Below are 13,796 nucleotides of genomic sequence, written 5' to 3' on the forward strand. Positions count from 1 at the left end.
TACCACTGAGCTGGACTTCCAGCCCTAAATCTGTCTGAACAAGCCACTTGTGACACTACATGTACCAGTGGTTGAAGGGGCAGTGCTCCTTCTGTCAGGCAGGGCAGAAGTCCGAGTTCCCCAATCAGTGTCTCCTGATGCCTTGAGTGGAAGGGGCTTTGTTATTGATGGGTGGAGGTGGGAGTTGGACTCGCCTCCAGACAACTCACAGAGAGGTGGCTCTCTGTCACTAAGCGAGTCTGAAAGTCTAGGCTCCCCATCTGGACTCCACTGACACCGCTGGTGGGGAGTAAGCAGCTCACAGTCACTGGGCAAAGATGAAAGATTCTGAGCTTCCCCACTTGACCTCCGCTGGCAGAGGTGGGGATGCTGCTAGTTTTTTTCTGTGTCTTAGAATTGTTAGTGTTTTAAAGTGTTCTGTCTTCCTTGATCCTTTGAGAAAGCAGGTTCTTCTTTGGCCTTTTTTCCCCCTTTTCTTTTCTGTATCTCTTGGCATTTCTGGGTTGTTAGTTTCTCTTGCATCCAGCCCGAGACATGGCAAAAGGAAAACTCTGGGAACCACCATACTCCTGCCTAGAAAAGCAGCCATCAGCTGAGGTCCCTAGCTGGTCTTGCCACCTTCTTCTGATCTTTAAATCTTCTTGTTTGTTTATGTAGAACATTCAGGGATATTAGCTGTACAGCAACAGGAATAGGAAGAGTCCACCTACTTATTTTCCAGGAACTAAAACCTTGCATTTGTTCTTTAAAAATTTGCATTAATTTTTCCAGCAAAGAAACAAAATAAGGCTCTTTTCACAGATTATGCTGATGACATTTGAAGAAACTGAGGCTCTGAGCTTAAGCATTAAATAAGTCAGTGGTAGGTGAAGCACAGGGAGCTGGGCGCAGTGGTACATTTGAGAGGCTGAGGCGGGAGGATCGCTTGAGCTCATGAGTTAGAGACCAGCCTGGGTAAAACCATGAGACCCCATCTCGAAAAACAGGAGAAAACACCAGGAACGTTTTTAAGCGAAGGAGGTTCATTTACAGCAGAATAAGCATGATGCTGTTCTCAAGCTTGTTTTCTAACACCCCCTTCCACTTCCACTAGGCTGCTGAGGGTCCGTTAGGATGAGAAGTGTGTGGGTATGTCCCCGCCACAGGTGGTGCTTCCTAAGGGAGACCTGGGACAGCAGGAGTTGAGGTGAAATGTAAAAGAGAAATTCAAGCCACTGCCTGTCAAAGCCACAGTAAGCTGAGGCCTAAGGAATCCAGACATTCTCCTTTCCTAGGGCTCTCCGTCATCCCCTGACGTCTTCCGACAAGCGTCCTTTCCTCCACCTTGCCTCTGTGAGTGTGGTGGTCTAGCACGTAAGTGGCAGGCCTGCCTGCCTTGACAAGGTCACCTGAGACTTTGAGTAAAGGGAACTTAGGGCAGGGGTGTGCTAATGCAGATTGCAGGAACCTCTTACCTTCCCTCTCCTCTGCAGGAGCTGATTTTTCTAGTGGAGCTGTGGCAGGGCTGCTGATGGCCAGCATCTTCCTGAGAAGGACTGCAAGTTTTGGAGCCTTGAGCCCCAAAACTGTAGGGGTGACCTTCATCACTCACATACCAGTTACTGTGCTGGACTCTTGAGACTTGGGTTGGTTTGTTTATATCCACTTTGTTCCAAAAGAACATTTGAAGTGGCTTCCCCTGACCAGGCCTTGTGCAAGGTGCTGATGCTGGGACACGAGTCTAAATCACAATCCCAGTCGTTCCTGAATTCCCACTAGGAAAGCTGTCTTTGATTTATAGAAAGAATTTTCGAGATCTAATGATGAAACTGCAACCACTCAAAATCAATACACAGAGCTATGGCTAAAAAGTCAATATTTAAAAATATTCAGTTAATCCAGAAAGAAAACTGGAACAGAAGAAAACTGAAAACAAATAGTGAAATGAAGGACACAAATCCAACTGTATCAATATATTACACATAAATGACCAAACTATTAAAAGGTAGAGATCACTGGACTAAACAAAAGCAGGACCCAATGATGTGCTATCTTAAAATAGTAAAATAGATAATCTGAAAGAAAAGAATATACTATGCAAATGGGAAGCACAAAAAAAGCTGATATATTAATATCAGATCAAGCAGACTTCAAGACAGTGACAGGAATATTTCACAGTGACAAAAAGTTAACAGGAAGACGTAGTGATCATGGATCCATATTAATGAGGATAAACTAGAGGTCTTAGCCACGGTAGGTGCCTGTGTACAGGAGCTGAGGTTTAGCCCAGCAGCTGGGGTGGTACTCATTGGTCCCCACAATGTGTGGGAGTAACTGCTGTGGAGCTTTGGGAGGCCTGGGTCTTGGAAATTTCAGTATTCTGAGATTTTTAGAAGTTCTGAATGAGCCAAACTGGGAGCAAAATATGGGCTGGGCCACTTTCACAGTTCTACCACAGAACAATGGCCCACCAGATAACCATCAGTCAGTCATTCCAAGGTCCACGGATACAATCCAGAGAAGCAGGTCTAATCCCTGCCTTTGTTCAGCCTGTCTCCTCTCCTACATTCTAAAGCCCAGCCAGGACTCTGTTGATCCAACAAAGAACACACACTAGTTCCTTTGTGTAAAATGCCTTCAAGCCCTGTTCACCTTCAAGCCCTATTGAGGACACTTCAAGGACTGGCTCAGTAGCTGATAGTGATTTTAAACAGAATGATAGCTTTGCTAAGAGAGGAAGGTGAATCTTGAGGATTGAGAGAGAGATTAAATAATTGACCACAGAATTTAGGCTGAATGGGGGAGTGGGCACATCAAATGGGTGAGTGTCAATGAAAAGATGAGTCCCACTTAAGTGAAATTATTGCTGCAGCTGGGTAACAGAAGGGATGAGTGGGAAAAAGTGGGAGATGCTGGCCAGACAGTGGGTATGAGACAGAAACAATACCTTCTAGGGCTGGGGCTGTAGCCCAATGGCAGGATGATTGCCTAGTGGCACAAGGCCCTGGGTTTGATCCCCAGTATCACAAAAGCAAAACAAAATACACAGTCTATTTTATGGTGTTTTTTTTCAAAGTTGTTAAATGGTCCCACTTTAAATTGGAGAAAAACATCCATCTAAATGTAACCAAGTCTCACACTGCTTTCCTTTCCTCGAGACCAGTAAACAGTGGCTTGATAACAAGATTCTCACACATGGAGGACAGCAGGTTAACCAGTGGGTAATCTATATGCTTGTCATCCCAAAGGGGGAGTAACAGACATGACATCTGATGGTCTTGTTTTCTGTATAATATCATAGTGTCTTGTTAAATCAGGATGAAATATAAAAATCTCACAACAATGAAGAAAGTACTGCATTTCCTTTTTTGGCTGTATTTCTTTTTCTTTAACAGACTGCCAAAATTCTGCCTGAGTAGTTTCTAGGACCAGTGAGTTGCATCATAAAAGGATTTTTGAAAAACCCCCCTAATTAGTTCTGGTACTAAAAAGGAAACCAGCACCTCCATAATCAATAGAATCCCCACATAACACATCCTACAACTTAAAAAAATAAGTAACAAAGAAGGTCCTTAACTGCCTATGAACAAATGCATGACTCTTTCCAATCCTCTGGGTATCCTTCCCTCATATTCTTCTGAATCTGGGACTTCCCTTGTTTGCAAATGCATGTACTGTTAAACACAGGATTTGAATATCCTTCTGAATTTTGTTTTGGTCTGAGCACAGGCCCATCCTCTCATGAGGATCACAGGGTCACTCCTGGAAGTCTATGGTGTACGTCGTGCCTCTCTTGCACGTAAAGGAGAACCTGGGAAACCCAAGTGTTGGGAACTATGCTGAAACAGTCACCTGGCTTCACACTGGTGGTCACTTTCCTCATTTCTTCCTGCTTGAAGATCTTTAGTGAAAGATAAAAGACACATTTCAAAATTCAAAATGGCATTTCCCCCAACAGTACTGCCTCCACTGATCTCTGGAGGCTAGGGTGGAACTCCTGCGGTGGGTCCTCTGGCAGCCTGTGCCTGGATCTGTCATGGTCAGACTCACTCTCCCTTAGAACCGTGAGTCTCCCTTTGAATGGAGGTGGGGCTGCTCTGGTGGGACCACCTGTCCCTACACAGGGCCTGTAGAGAAGAGGACTTATTTCATGGTGCACTCAGTCCAAAGGCCCTGACGGAAGCCATGCCCGATCCTCCACATGCTGCCGCTATGCCAAGGCAGGCTGAGCTGGCTGCCCATGTGCATGTGGGACCCCTGCAGTAGAAACACACTTCACACAAAATGTGTGCTTTCATTTGCACTCAGCTTTGCTTGCGGGTCGAGAGCAGATTTTAATTCTGTCCATTATCAAAGTGGGTAGTGCTCCTCAAGTATCCCTCAAATGCGGATCCTCTGAAATTGCAGATTCGGGATAAAGCTGGTCTCTCCTGATGAGTTATCTTCTTGGTCTCTAGCCACTAGAGAAGTGCTGGGTATGGTGGTCCTCAAGAAATGTTTGTAGAGTGAATTGGATAAATAACAAATATATTTCTCCTTTATCTGTCTTGGGTATTAAACTCTCAAAGCTAAGACATCAACTGCAACAGTTTCCTGCTTTTCTGCTGCTAATAATTATGTTTAAATTTTTTTATTTTTTATTTGGGGCTTCAACCTTAGACTTCTGATTTTATAGCTTTGCTTCCCTCCCCGCAGCAAACTCTTGTCCTGTTTTTGGAAGTAGCTTATATAAAAATAGTAGACAAGATAGAGAAGGTTTCTGTCACCAGAAACCCCCTAGCAGGGGGAATACCAACTACCAATATTTGGAAGATGTTCCCTGACCGGGTGGCCCTGCAGCCCTGAAGAATTGGGAAGCAGGTCAAGAGTTTGGAGCTAATGGAAGTCTCTGTGGGCTCAGTGTAAGCCACCTAGTTGTGAGCTGTAAGGAGATTCTCATGGACACTGATGCAGGGGGTCCCAGGCTAAGTGTCTTCCTGGGGCAGGACAGAAAAAAAAGTTATGGCAACAGAAGTTAGAGGTTAAGGAAGGAAATAAAGCACCGGACTGCAAATTCACCCATATTGCTGAGAGGTCACTGATCTCAGGAGACAAATGGGTGGGGAGGATACAAGGAGAAAGCACATCTGAGTTACAGGTTCTATCAATCATAAAACAGGCTATGAACCAGTCAGGGTAAAAACATCAGCAGAACTGCAAAATTATGTGCAATATGTAGAGGGAACAATTGACACAGAGAACCTAAGTGTAGTGAGGTTCTTGATTCATCTCTGAGATCTAACCCCAAACTTAAAATAAGGTCTGAGGGGAAAAGTGTCCAGAGGGAAAGTGGAAATAAGGAAAGGTGGTGGGGAGAGTGATTTAAGGCCAAGCTTTAAAGATGTCACAGAATTCTAGCCCCTGAGGAGAGAGCAAGTTTTCAAAGATGACAGAGGGAAAGCTGGCTTAAGAAAAACTGGTTGTGGGCATCCACAGGCCTTGGGAAGACCAGACCCAGGGAAGGCCAAGAGGTCTGGGGACTAAGCAGCTGTGTAACTTTGGGGCAAGTCCTTTCAGCACTTTCAGCCCCAGTTTCTTCACTTACAAAATGGGGCTCTGTATGGTGCCAGCATCACATGGCTGGCATCTGTGGGTAGAGCAGACTCTTGCATGCGGGCTTGCTCAGCGGATGGGGACTGCCCCCTGCTCCAGGCTCCTGGCTTGGATGGACACAGGTGAAATGTGAGAGATGTCTGCGTGGCCGACAGTGCAAGGCACTCATTTTGGATCTTTCAAAAGATGTAAATATACATCCAAGAAAATAGTCTCATTCCTTCTCCCCCATAGATGAACAGATATAAAATACAACAGAAGGATGACCCTAAACTTGTTGAGGACTATAACATTTCATCATGCTAACTTTGACTCTGCCTGACCAGGTAAACACAAACTTGAGTGAAGTGACCAGGACATGCAGGGATTCCCACTGGGTTCACATCCTACAGTGAAAGCAGTAACACCCAGATACCCTGCTTCCCAAGGTAGCCCCACTAGAAGGGCTTTGGGACTAAGATGCTGGAACCATTATGGAAAGGGAACCCACAGTGACTTCTGCTATGGTGGGAGGGTCCTTTCATTCCTAAGAGGTGAATAATGTCACAGAAACTCAAAAGACTCACCAGGGCTTGCAGCTTAGGACAGTGAATGGAGAGCTGGATGAGTGTGCTGTCGGTTATCTGGAGAGAAACACGCTGTGTCAGTGTGGCTTCTACGCCAGAACTTAATACCTAATCCTGGCTTCTCCTGAACACGGAAATCAAAAGGTGCAAAAGAGAATTAAAAATTCATCCAGGAATACTCCGGCTGGAAGCTCCTCTCTTTACCAGCAACCTCAAATCTGCCCACTTCTGGAGATGCACAACTGCTGTTTGGTCTACCTGTGGTGCCCCCAAAGGGGCTTAGGGGCAAGAACAAAGAGGGAATGGGCAAGAAGGACTCCTAGTATTCTCTCTAGAGTCACCCATCACTGGATATACGAGCTCATTTCTCCCTCAAGTTCTGTGAAAAATAAAAGGAGACCTTGTTTTTTATGTCTGGCAAAAGATGAAGCCATCGTGAATTTCTCGCTATAATTCTGATAACTGGAAATGGCCAAAAGTTTACGTATCCCACTGCCATGGCCCTAATGAGTTCCCAAGCCCTCCACCTACACTGAGCAAGAAGGGTTGGGACAAGACACAGTCTGTGTCCCTAGCTGTGTGATGCTATTAGCAGGAACTGTGGAGCAGCCCCCAGGGCTGTTAGGGATCCACTCACCAGGATGCATTCTTCCAGGTCCATCTTCTCTAGGTCGTGACAATTCTGAAAGAGTACACAAGACATGCCCTGCTGTGTAGACAACACCTGCAGCTTGCCCTGTCCCTTTGAGTACGACCCAAGGTCCTTGTTCTCTTCCATTAAGGGGTATGGCCTGTTCCCAGAGCCACCCAGTGAACCAGCATTTCTGAGTTGGTGCCCTTTGAGTCACAGTCACTTTGAAAATGGAAATAGGGCTGCTCTGGCTGCATTTTCTTCTCCCAACCTGAAAGAACACCTCCCAGTGGTTCAGACATTAGCAGGTAAACTTTAACCATCAGCCAGGCTCTAGGAGGACAGGGGAATGGGGAGCTCAGCCACACTGGCAAGGTGGGCGGGGCTGAGAGGTGGGTAGGAGGAAGAATATATCAGCGCCCCCTGAAGGACACAGGATCCTGGCAGCAAGCCCAGAAAGGCCCCCATAGTGACCTTGGTGGTCCCTGTTTGCAGGCAATGTAGAAAATGGAGCAAGTTTAGTCCAGTTAGGGGGAGTTGCAGAGAGGCCAACTGGGGTCTGGGTAGGAATAGCATCTCATGCAGGTGAAGAAGCTTCTGGGGCAGCCAGTCCCACCTGTCCAAGTAAGAATGAAGCCTAGGCCCTTTCCAGAATTCTCTACAGGATCTTCCTAGATTTCTAGTTAACTGAAACAAATGTAAAACTTACCCCAAAGGTTTTATTTGTCTTTGTGCTTGTCTTTTCTGAAACTAGTTTCTGCACACCCCAAAACCACCCCAGGTCACTTTGAATTAGGGCAGTGATTACAGTTGCTTTTAAAAATCTATGCCTTACCCGAGCTAAAAGTGTAAAGCCTGCATCAGTCAAATGGGAGCATCGGGCAGCCTCCAAAATTCTGGGGAGGGGGCATGCAGGGGAGAAAAAAGTATCAACAGGTTAACAATAGAAACATTATGCTACGATGCACATCTTGATGTGGCTCTGCTCTTTTAACACTTTGCCTCTGGCAACCACTTTAAAGGTTGTAAAACATAAACACTGTCCCAACTGGACAGATGAGGGGCTTGAGGGTTGGGGAGGACCTGTGCAAAGCCCTAAAGTCTCATCCCAAACTCACATAGTATATTCAAGAATCTTTCCCAACAGCACCTTGTTGGTTTTGAAATATTAGACTAAAATTTAGTGACTTTAAAAATACAATTAAAATGAACTTCTATGTAATAAAATCATATAGAGATATATTTATTGAAATGCCAAGTTACAGGAAATTTAAAAAATTATAGGTAATAAAAAATGTGTTGATGTTTGTTGAGGAACATAGTGGTACATGCCTGTCATCCCAGAGACCTGGGAGGCTGAGGCAGAGGGATTACAAGTTTGCAGCCAGCCTGGAGCAAGATCCTGTCTTAAAAAAAAGAAAAAAAGAAAAAAGGGCTGGGGATACAGCTTAGTGGTAGAGAATCCCTGGGTTCAATGCCCGTACTACACACACACATACCCATGAAGTTAACTCTCAACTATTCATGCTTAATAGGAATAAATGCATGAGTAACAGAAGTTAACAATAATTTTAACCTGTTCTCTGACCAGGGTTATTTATGGTCTTCTATTTTTTCTGTGCTGGGGATTGGACCAAGGGCCTAATGCATTTTAAGCACATGCTCTGCCACTGAGCTACAGCCCCAGCCCTCTGACTAGTTTTGATCACCCAGATTCCCTTTACTAAGCAGAAACATCAAAATTATCTAGTCTTTCTTAACAATAAAAAAAATAGACAAATACATAATAAATGATTTTTTTTTTTTTTTTTTTTTTTTTGGTACTGGGGATTGAATCCAGGGGCACTCAACCACTGAGCCATGTCCCCAGCCCTTTTTATATTTCATTTAGGGAGGGTATTGCTAAGTTGCTGAGGCTTGGCTCTGAACTCGCAATCCTCCTGCCTCAGCCTCCTGAGCCAATGGGATTAGAGGTGTGTGCCACCATGCCCAGCCTGAATAAATGATTCTTACAAGATATGTAATGGATTTGATAAATAGATCACTTTCACTGGCACAGAAAAAGTTACAATAATTTTTCTGCCTCTTGTACAGGAGTTAAGACTGCTAGTTCCAAAGTCAAACTCTTAAGTCCAAATTCTACCTTTACTTCTTAATCATCATGTGACCCAGAACAAATTATGTGACTTTTCTCTGTATCTATTTCTCCTCTGCAAAACAAATGAGCATAGAGGAGATGTGTTGAAGATAAGACAACACTCATAAAGACACCTGGCACAGAGCCAGGAATGTAACATGAGTGCAAAATTAGCCCGCGTTTTCATATGCACAGCTGGTAAAAATACGTTGCTGTGAGAAGCAGAAAATAAACTATTATTTATTAAAACATTTGGGTATGGTGTGCACACCTGTAATTCCAGTAACTCAGGAGATTAAGACAGGAGGACTGCACATTTGAGGCTAGCCTCAGTAACTTAGTGAAACACTGTCTCAAAAAATAAAAAGGATTGGGAATGTAGCTCAGTGGTGAAGCATCCTTGGGTTCAATCCCCAACATCAAAACAAAACAAAAAACCCCCTTCTCTTCCTACTGGGGAAAATGATAAATAAGAAGCAAGTGTGATCTTTCTCCCTCACTCTGTCTACTTAGCAGCAGATTTAAAGGAGACACTAGGAACATCTGGACCAAGGCTCCCACTCCGATAACTGGTGTTTCAAGTGATCACTAGGATGGGGCGAATAGGTGGTGGTGACTGGAATGCATAAATTCAACAAGAAACACAATGCAGACTGGCTGGTGGCAGACACTTCATACTCTGCTGGTGTACCCCTCAATGAACTGAGTTACCCACCATCTCACTTCCATCCACCCAGCAAAAATACAACTCTGGTCTCCCCCACTACTGCTCCCCCTGCTGCCAAGCCCTCCCCTCCTCTTGGTCGGCCCAGGCAATCTCTGAGCTGCAAAGCAGCACGTGGCATACTCACTGCAGTCTCGGGCAGTTCAGACCCAGGGCTGTGAGAGAAGCGTCCGTGAGGTTGCTGCAGCCTGAAAGGCAGAGGGCCTGCAGCCGGTGGCAGCCCCTGCATATCTGCACCACGCCTTCATCCGTGATGCGCTGGGGGAAAGCAACGCAGGCAGAAGTCAGAGGACATCAGTACTCAGATGGGAGCAACAGGAAAATGGGATCTACTCTTACTGGTTGCCAGTTACCGGCACTTCCTAATAACTTAAAATAAGGGCTGATGTGTACTTGCATTATCTCTGCACAGCTTTAAAATATTCTAGCATTACTAATGGAGAGTAAGAACTTTAAATTCTATTTCCACTCTCAAGATTCATGAAAACAGGGCTGGGGTTGTAGCTCAGTTGGTAGAGTGCTTGCCTCGAGCGCACAAGGCCCTGGGTTCAATCCCCAGCACCAAAAAAAAAAAAAAAAAAAAAAAAAAAAATTCACCAAAACAGATATAGGGGTTGGGGTTGTGGCTCAGTGGTAGTGTGCTTGCCTAGCATGTGTGAGGCCCTGGTTTTCATCCTCAGCACCATATTAAAAAAATAAAATAAAGGTATTATGTCCACCTACAACTAAAAAATATATTTAAAAAAAAAACAGATATAGAGTGAACTTTTTTCCCTAGGAAAAATTCTTGATTATAAAACATAAAACTTGCCTAAGTGACATTAATATTTGGTTGAACTTCTACATATTAATGCTTTAGACATTTGCTATATAAATCACATATATACAAACAATATTTCTGCAAATGTTTTAAGGACTAATAAAATTAAATAAGTTATTGAAAAATGCCTTAAAGATTCCATATAAGAACTTAAATACTCTAATTCTTGTAGAAATAAACATGCACACCTATACTGTATATTGAGCCACGTGCCAGTACTGTCCCACATGCAGGTCAAGATCCCGGTTTTCCATAGTCCAGGCCCACAAAGTTGAGACTTATCCAGCAGATGGTGTGCTTTCTCTCTCACTATCAGGGATTCTGAAGATTTAGGATTCATTCATTAACAGGCCAAATGCAAGGGCTTTCAAGAGACAGACCTCTCAGCATCTGCGTGCCCCTGAGAACCTGTGTAAGCTGCTGACAGCATACTCTGTACTTCCCAGCTTTTACAGAGGCCATGAGGAAGGGCCAGCAGGTTAGCATAGGCCGTGCCCTGCTCAGGATGAAATGCTACCTTGCTCTTGCACATGTCATATATTTTTCAAGGCATTTTCATATCTGCTATTTCATTTTATCTCCTGAAATATTAGAGGTGCCATCATCCCCAATTTATGAGTTAAAAAACAGACACTGAGTTCTTAAGATGAACTATTCAGGTCTACAACTAGTTAGTGACTAGTTCACAGTATTTCTTTTCCTTTTTTGTTTTCTTTGTACTGGGGATGAACTGAACCACATCCCCAGCCCTTTCTGAGACAGGGTCTCACTGCTTAGAGTTTCAATAAATAAATGAGGCTGGCCTCAAACTTGCGATCCTTTTGCCTCAGCCTCCTAAGCTGCTGGGATTATAGGCATGCACCACCATGCCTGACGAGTTGATGGCATATCTCAATACCCCCCCTTTTTTTAATCAAGACTTGATTTATAGTACTTTTAGGGGAGATGCTGGTGGCTCTGTATTGAGGGTGATGCCTCATTCTTTTATCTCATGGCAAAGTGACAGATCCCACAAAGACACAGGATGAGAAGCCAGCTATTCGACAGTCATCGCAGCTGCATGGGATGCCGTGCAGTGAGGCCCACAGCAGATTTCCGGGGAGAGAATGGAGCAGGACAGTGCTCAGGAAAGGCACGTTACTTACTGAGCAGGACTGCAAGTTGAGGCTCACAAGCTCATGGCAGTAATTCTGAATGTGCTTCAGAGCTTCGTCTTCTAACTAAGCAGACACAGAAAACAGAAGAGGGATAGAATCTAGGTGAGAGAACAAGTGGGACACCGAGAAAAATGCAACAGCAAGTTCCACGACAACACCAGCTGCACAAACACGCTGGTACCTGTGTGCAGCCCCTCAGAAGCAGGGCTTTTAGGCCTTGACAGCCCCGTACCAGCGCCTCGATGCCATCCTTTGTGATCTGATCACACCAAGAGAGGTTCAGGTACTCCAGATTCCGGCAGCCCTCACTGAGAGAACAAGAAACAAAAACATTCCGGTATACTCCTGCAGACAGTTATTACCAACTTTGAATTTATTACATCGCAAGCAATCCAGGGAGTGAGACAACCCCCAGGACCTGTCTGAGCCATCTGTTTCTTGTTGTAGGGGGACATTAGGAAGGCTTCATTAGGAAGATGCACCAGAATGTTCACTGCTTTGGGTATTCTCTTGACCACAAACAATGGATGCTCTTACCTGATGCTCTTTTTTAAAAATATATTTTTAGTTGTAGATGGTCACAATACCTTTATTTTATTTAGTTTTTAAAATATGGTGCTGGGGATCCAACCCAGTGCCTCATGTGTGCTAGGCAAGTGCCACTGAGCCACAACACCAGCCCTTACCTGATACCCTTTAAGGAGCTGTTTGTAATAGACACACAGGAGGTCAGATCCAGATGTTTCAGCTTGGAACAGAATCTGCTAAGGCTATAACACGTGCTGGAAAAGAGCAGATGCACTAAAGATATTTTGAACCATGTTTCTCTCCCCTCATTCACCTGACAACCACTTTATCCCTAAACTAATCCTCATTACTTACCTGTCAGTGATTTTTGTGCACCCATTGAGGTTTAGATGTTCAATGTTTCGGCAGTTCTGTGCAAAGGTCCTAAAATGAAAAAATGTTTTAAAACTTCCTCCAAGTTTCTGGGCAGCCACTAGAGGGCACATGTAACCACTTGCTTAAAATGGTGCTTCTCAAACTTTAATTAACATGCATATGAAACACCTAAGTCTTTCACCACAGTGCAGATAGGTAGATGTAAAGGGTGGTTCTGTAGTTCCAAGAAGCTTCCAGTGATGCCACTGCTGTTAGGGACCCCTTGAGAAGTAAACCTCTAGACTGATTTCCTATCCACCAACTGTCCTTCAACCTCAGTGAGTCATCCGAGAATGGAGGCCTGCTCCCTGCTCCTTTTCCTCTATTAAAAAAAAAAAAAATCAATTTGAAATACGGGGACAAATGTTTCTTGTATTGTGTCATACTGTCATTTGGTTACGCTCGGGTCTTTCTGGAGAAATCCTTTATGGCTATGGAGAGGTGTCAGTAGTTGATATTGGTACCAAAAGCTACCCATTTATTGGTGAGGACACTTGAGTCATGAAGGGCAACTTCCTCAATGATCTGTGGGCTGGTAGCATGTTAACTGCTTAACACATTCAGGAAGGACTGGCTCAGGTCCCCTGTGTCTTCTGAAACAGCTCTAACATATCTTACAGGATCAACTATTCCCTGCAGTACACAAAAGCCTCTAAAACTTGGCCTCAAAGCAGATATCACCTTTATCTATTCTTTCTGACCTGCCAAGGTATAGGGAGGGGCGACCAAATTGAAGCCTGATGGACTCTCTGACAAGAGCTGCTGAAAGTTTGGGAAGACCACAGTGACTAGAGTTATCACAGAAGAGTCCTGGAGAGGAGATCTCCAGGATCTGCAGAGGGCGCTCCTTGATAATTCAAGAGAATACAGGCCAGCGCATGCCTGTGAGTAAAGTAAAGGCTGGGGAAAGAATGAGCTAACAGCATTAAAGGGAACAACAGCCAGAGCTCACTCGGTGAGGAACAGTGGTCACTCCCATCAGCCCAGTAAAAAAAAGTCATAATCCATGGGGCAATAGACAGAGTACTGAGAAGGATCTTGCTTCAGGAGTATAATTAGACCTAGGCTAAACAGTGCTTTGGTCCAACCTAAAAAAATCATTTTCTTTCTTTGCAGTACTGGTGATTGAACCCAGGTCTTACACCCCCAGTTCCAAATCTAACACATGTTAAGAATAAAACCAAGAAAGAACTATTCTTAAGTAACTCAACTGCATCCCAGAACAAAAACTTAAGAGTACTAATAGGA

The 13,796-nt window shown here is 44.3% G+C and overlaps 1 protein-coding gene across 5 annotated transcripts in view; it reads right to left on the reverse strand.

Moving 5' to 3' along the window:
- Fbxl2 (F-box and leucine rich repeat protein 2) overlaps positions 1 to 13,796 on the reverse strand; it is a 96,989-nt gene that overhangs the window by 11,697 nt on the left and 71,496 nt on the right. For 4 of the 5 annotated variants that reach the window (XM_047531775.1, XM_047531776.1, XM_047531778.1 and 1 more), the window contains 8 exons: positions 12,489 to 12,557; positions 12,293 to 12,388; positions 11,788 to 11,914; positions 11,595 to 11,669; positions 9,757 to 9,887; positions 7,604 to 7,664; positions 6,775 to 6,819; positions 6,138 to 6,194 (listed from right to left, as the gene is read on the reverse strand). In XM_047531775.1, the coding sequence (XP_047387731.1) occupies positions 6,138 to 6,194; positions 6,775 to 6,819; positions 7,604 to 7,664; positions 9,757 to 9,887; positions 11,595 to 11,669; positions 11,788 to 11,914; positions 12,293 to 12,388; positions 12,489 to 12,557 (661 nt within the window). Of the gene's footprint in view, positions 1 to 6,137; positions 6,195 to 6,774; positions 6,820 to 7,603; positions 7,665 to 9,756; positions 9,888 to 11,594; positions 11,670 to 11,787; positions 11,915 to 12,292; positions 12,408 to 12,488; positions 12,558 to 13,796 lie in introns of all 5 variants that reach the window. The other variant, XM_047531779.1, reaches the window with a different exon arrangement.

This window comes from Sciurus carolinensis, chromosome 17 (genome assembly GCF_902686445.1).
Source record: "Sciurus carolinensis chromosome 17, mSciCar1.2, whole genome shotgun sequence".
NCBI classification, from domain to species: Eukaryota; Metazoa; Chordata; class Mammalia; order Rodentia; family Sciuridae; genus Sciurus; species Sciurus carolinensis.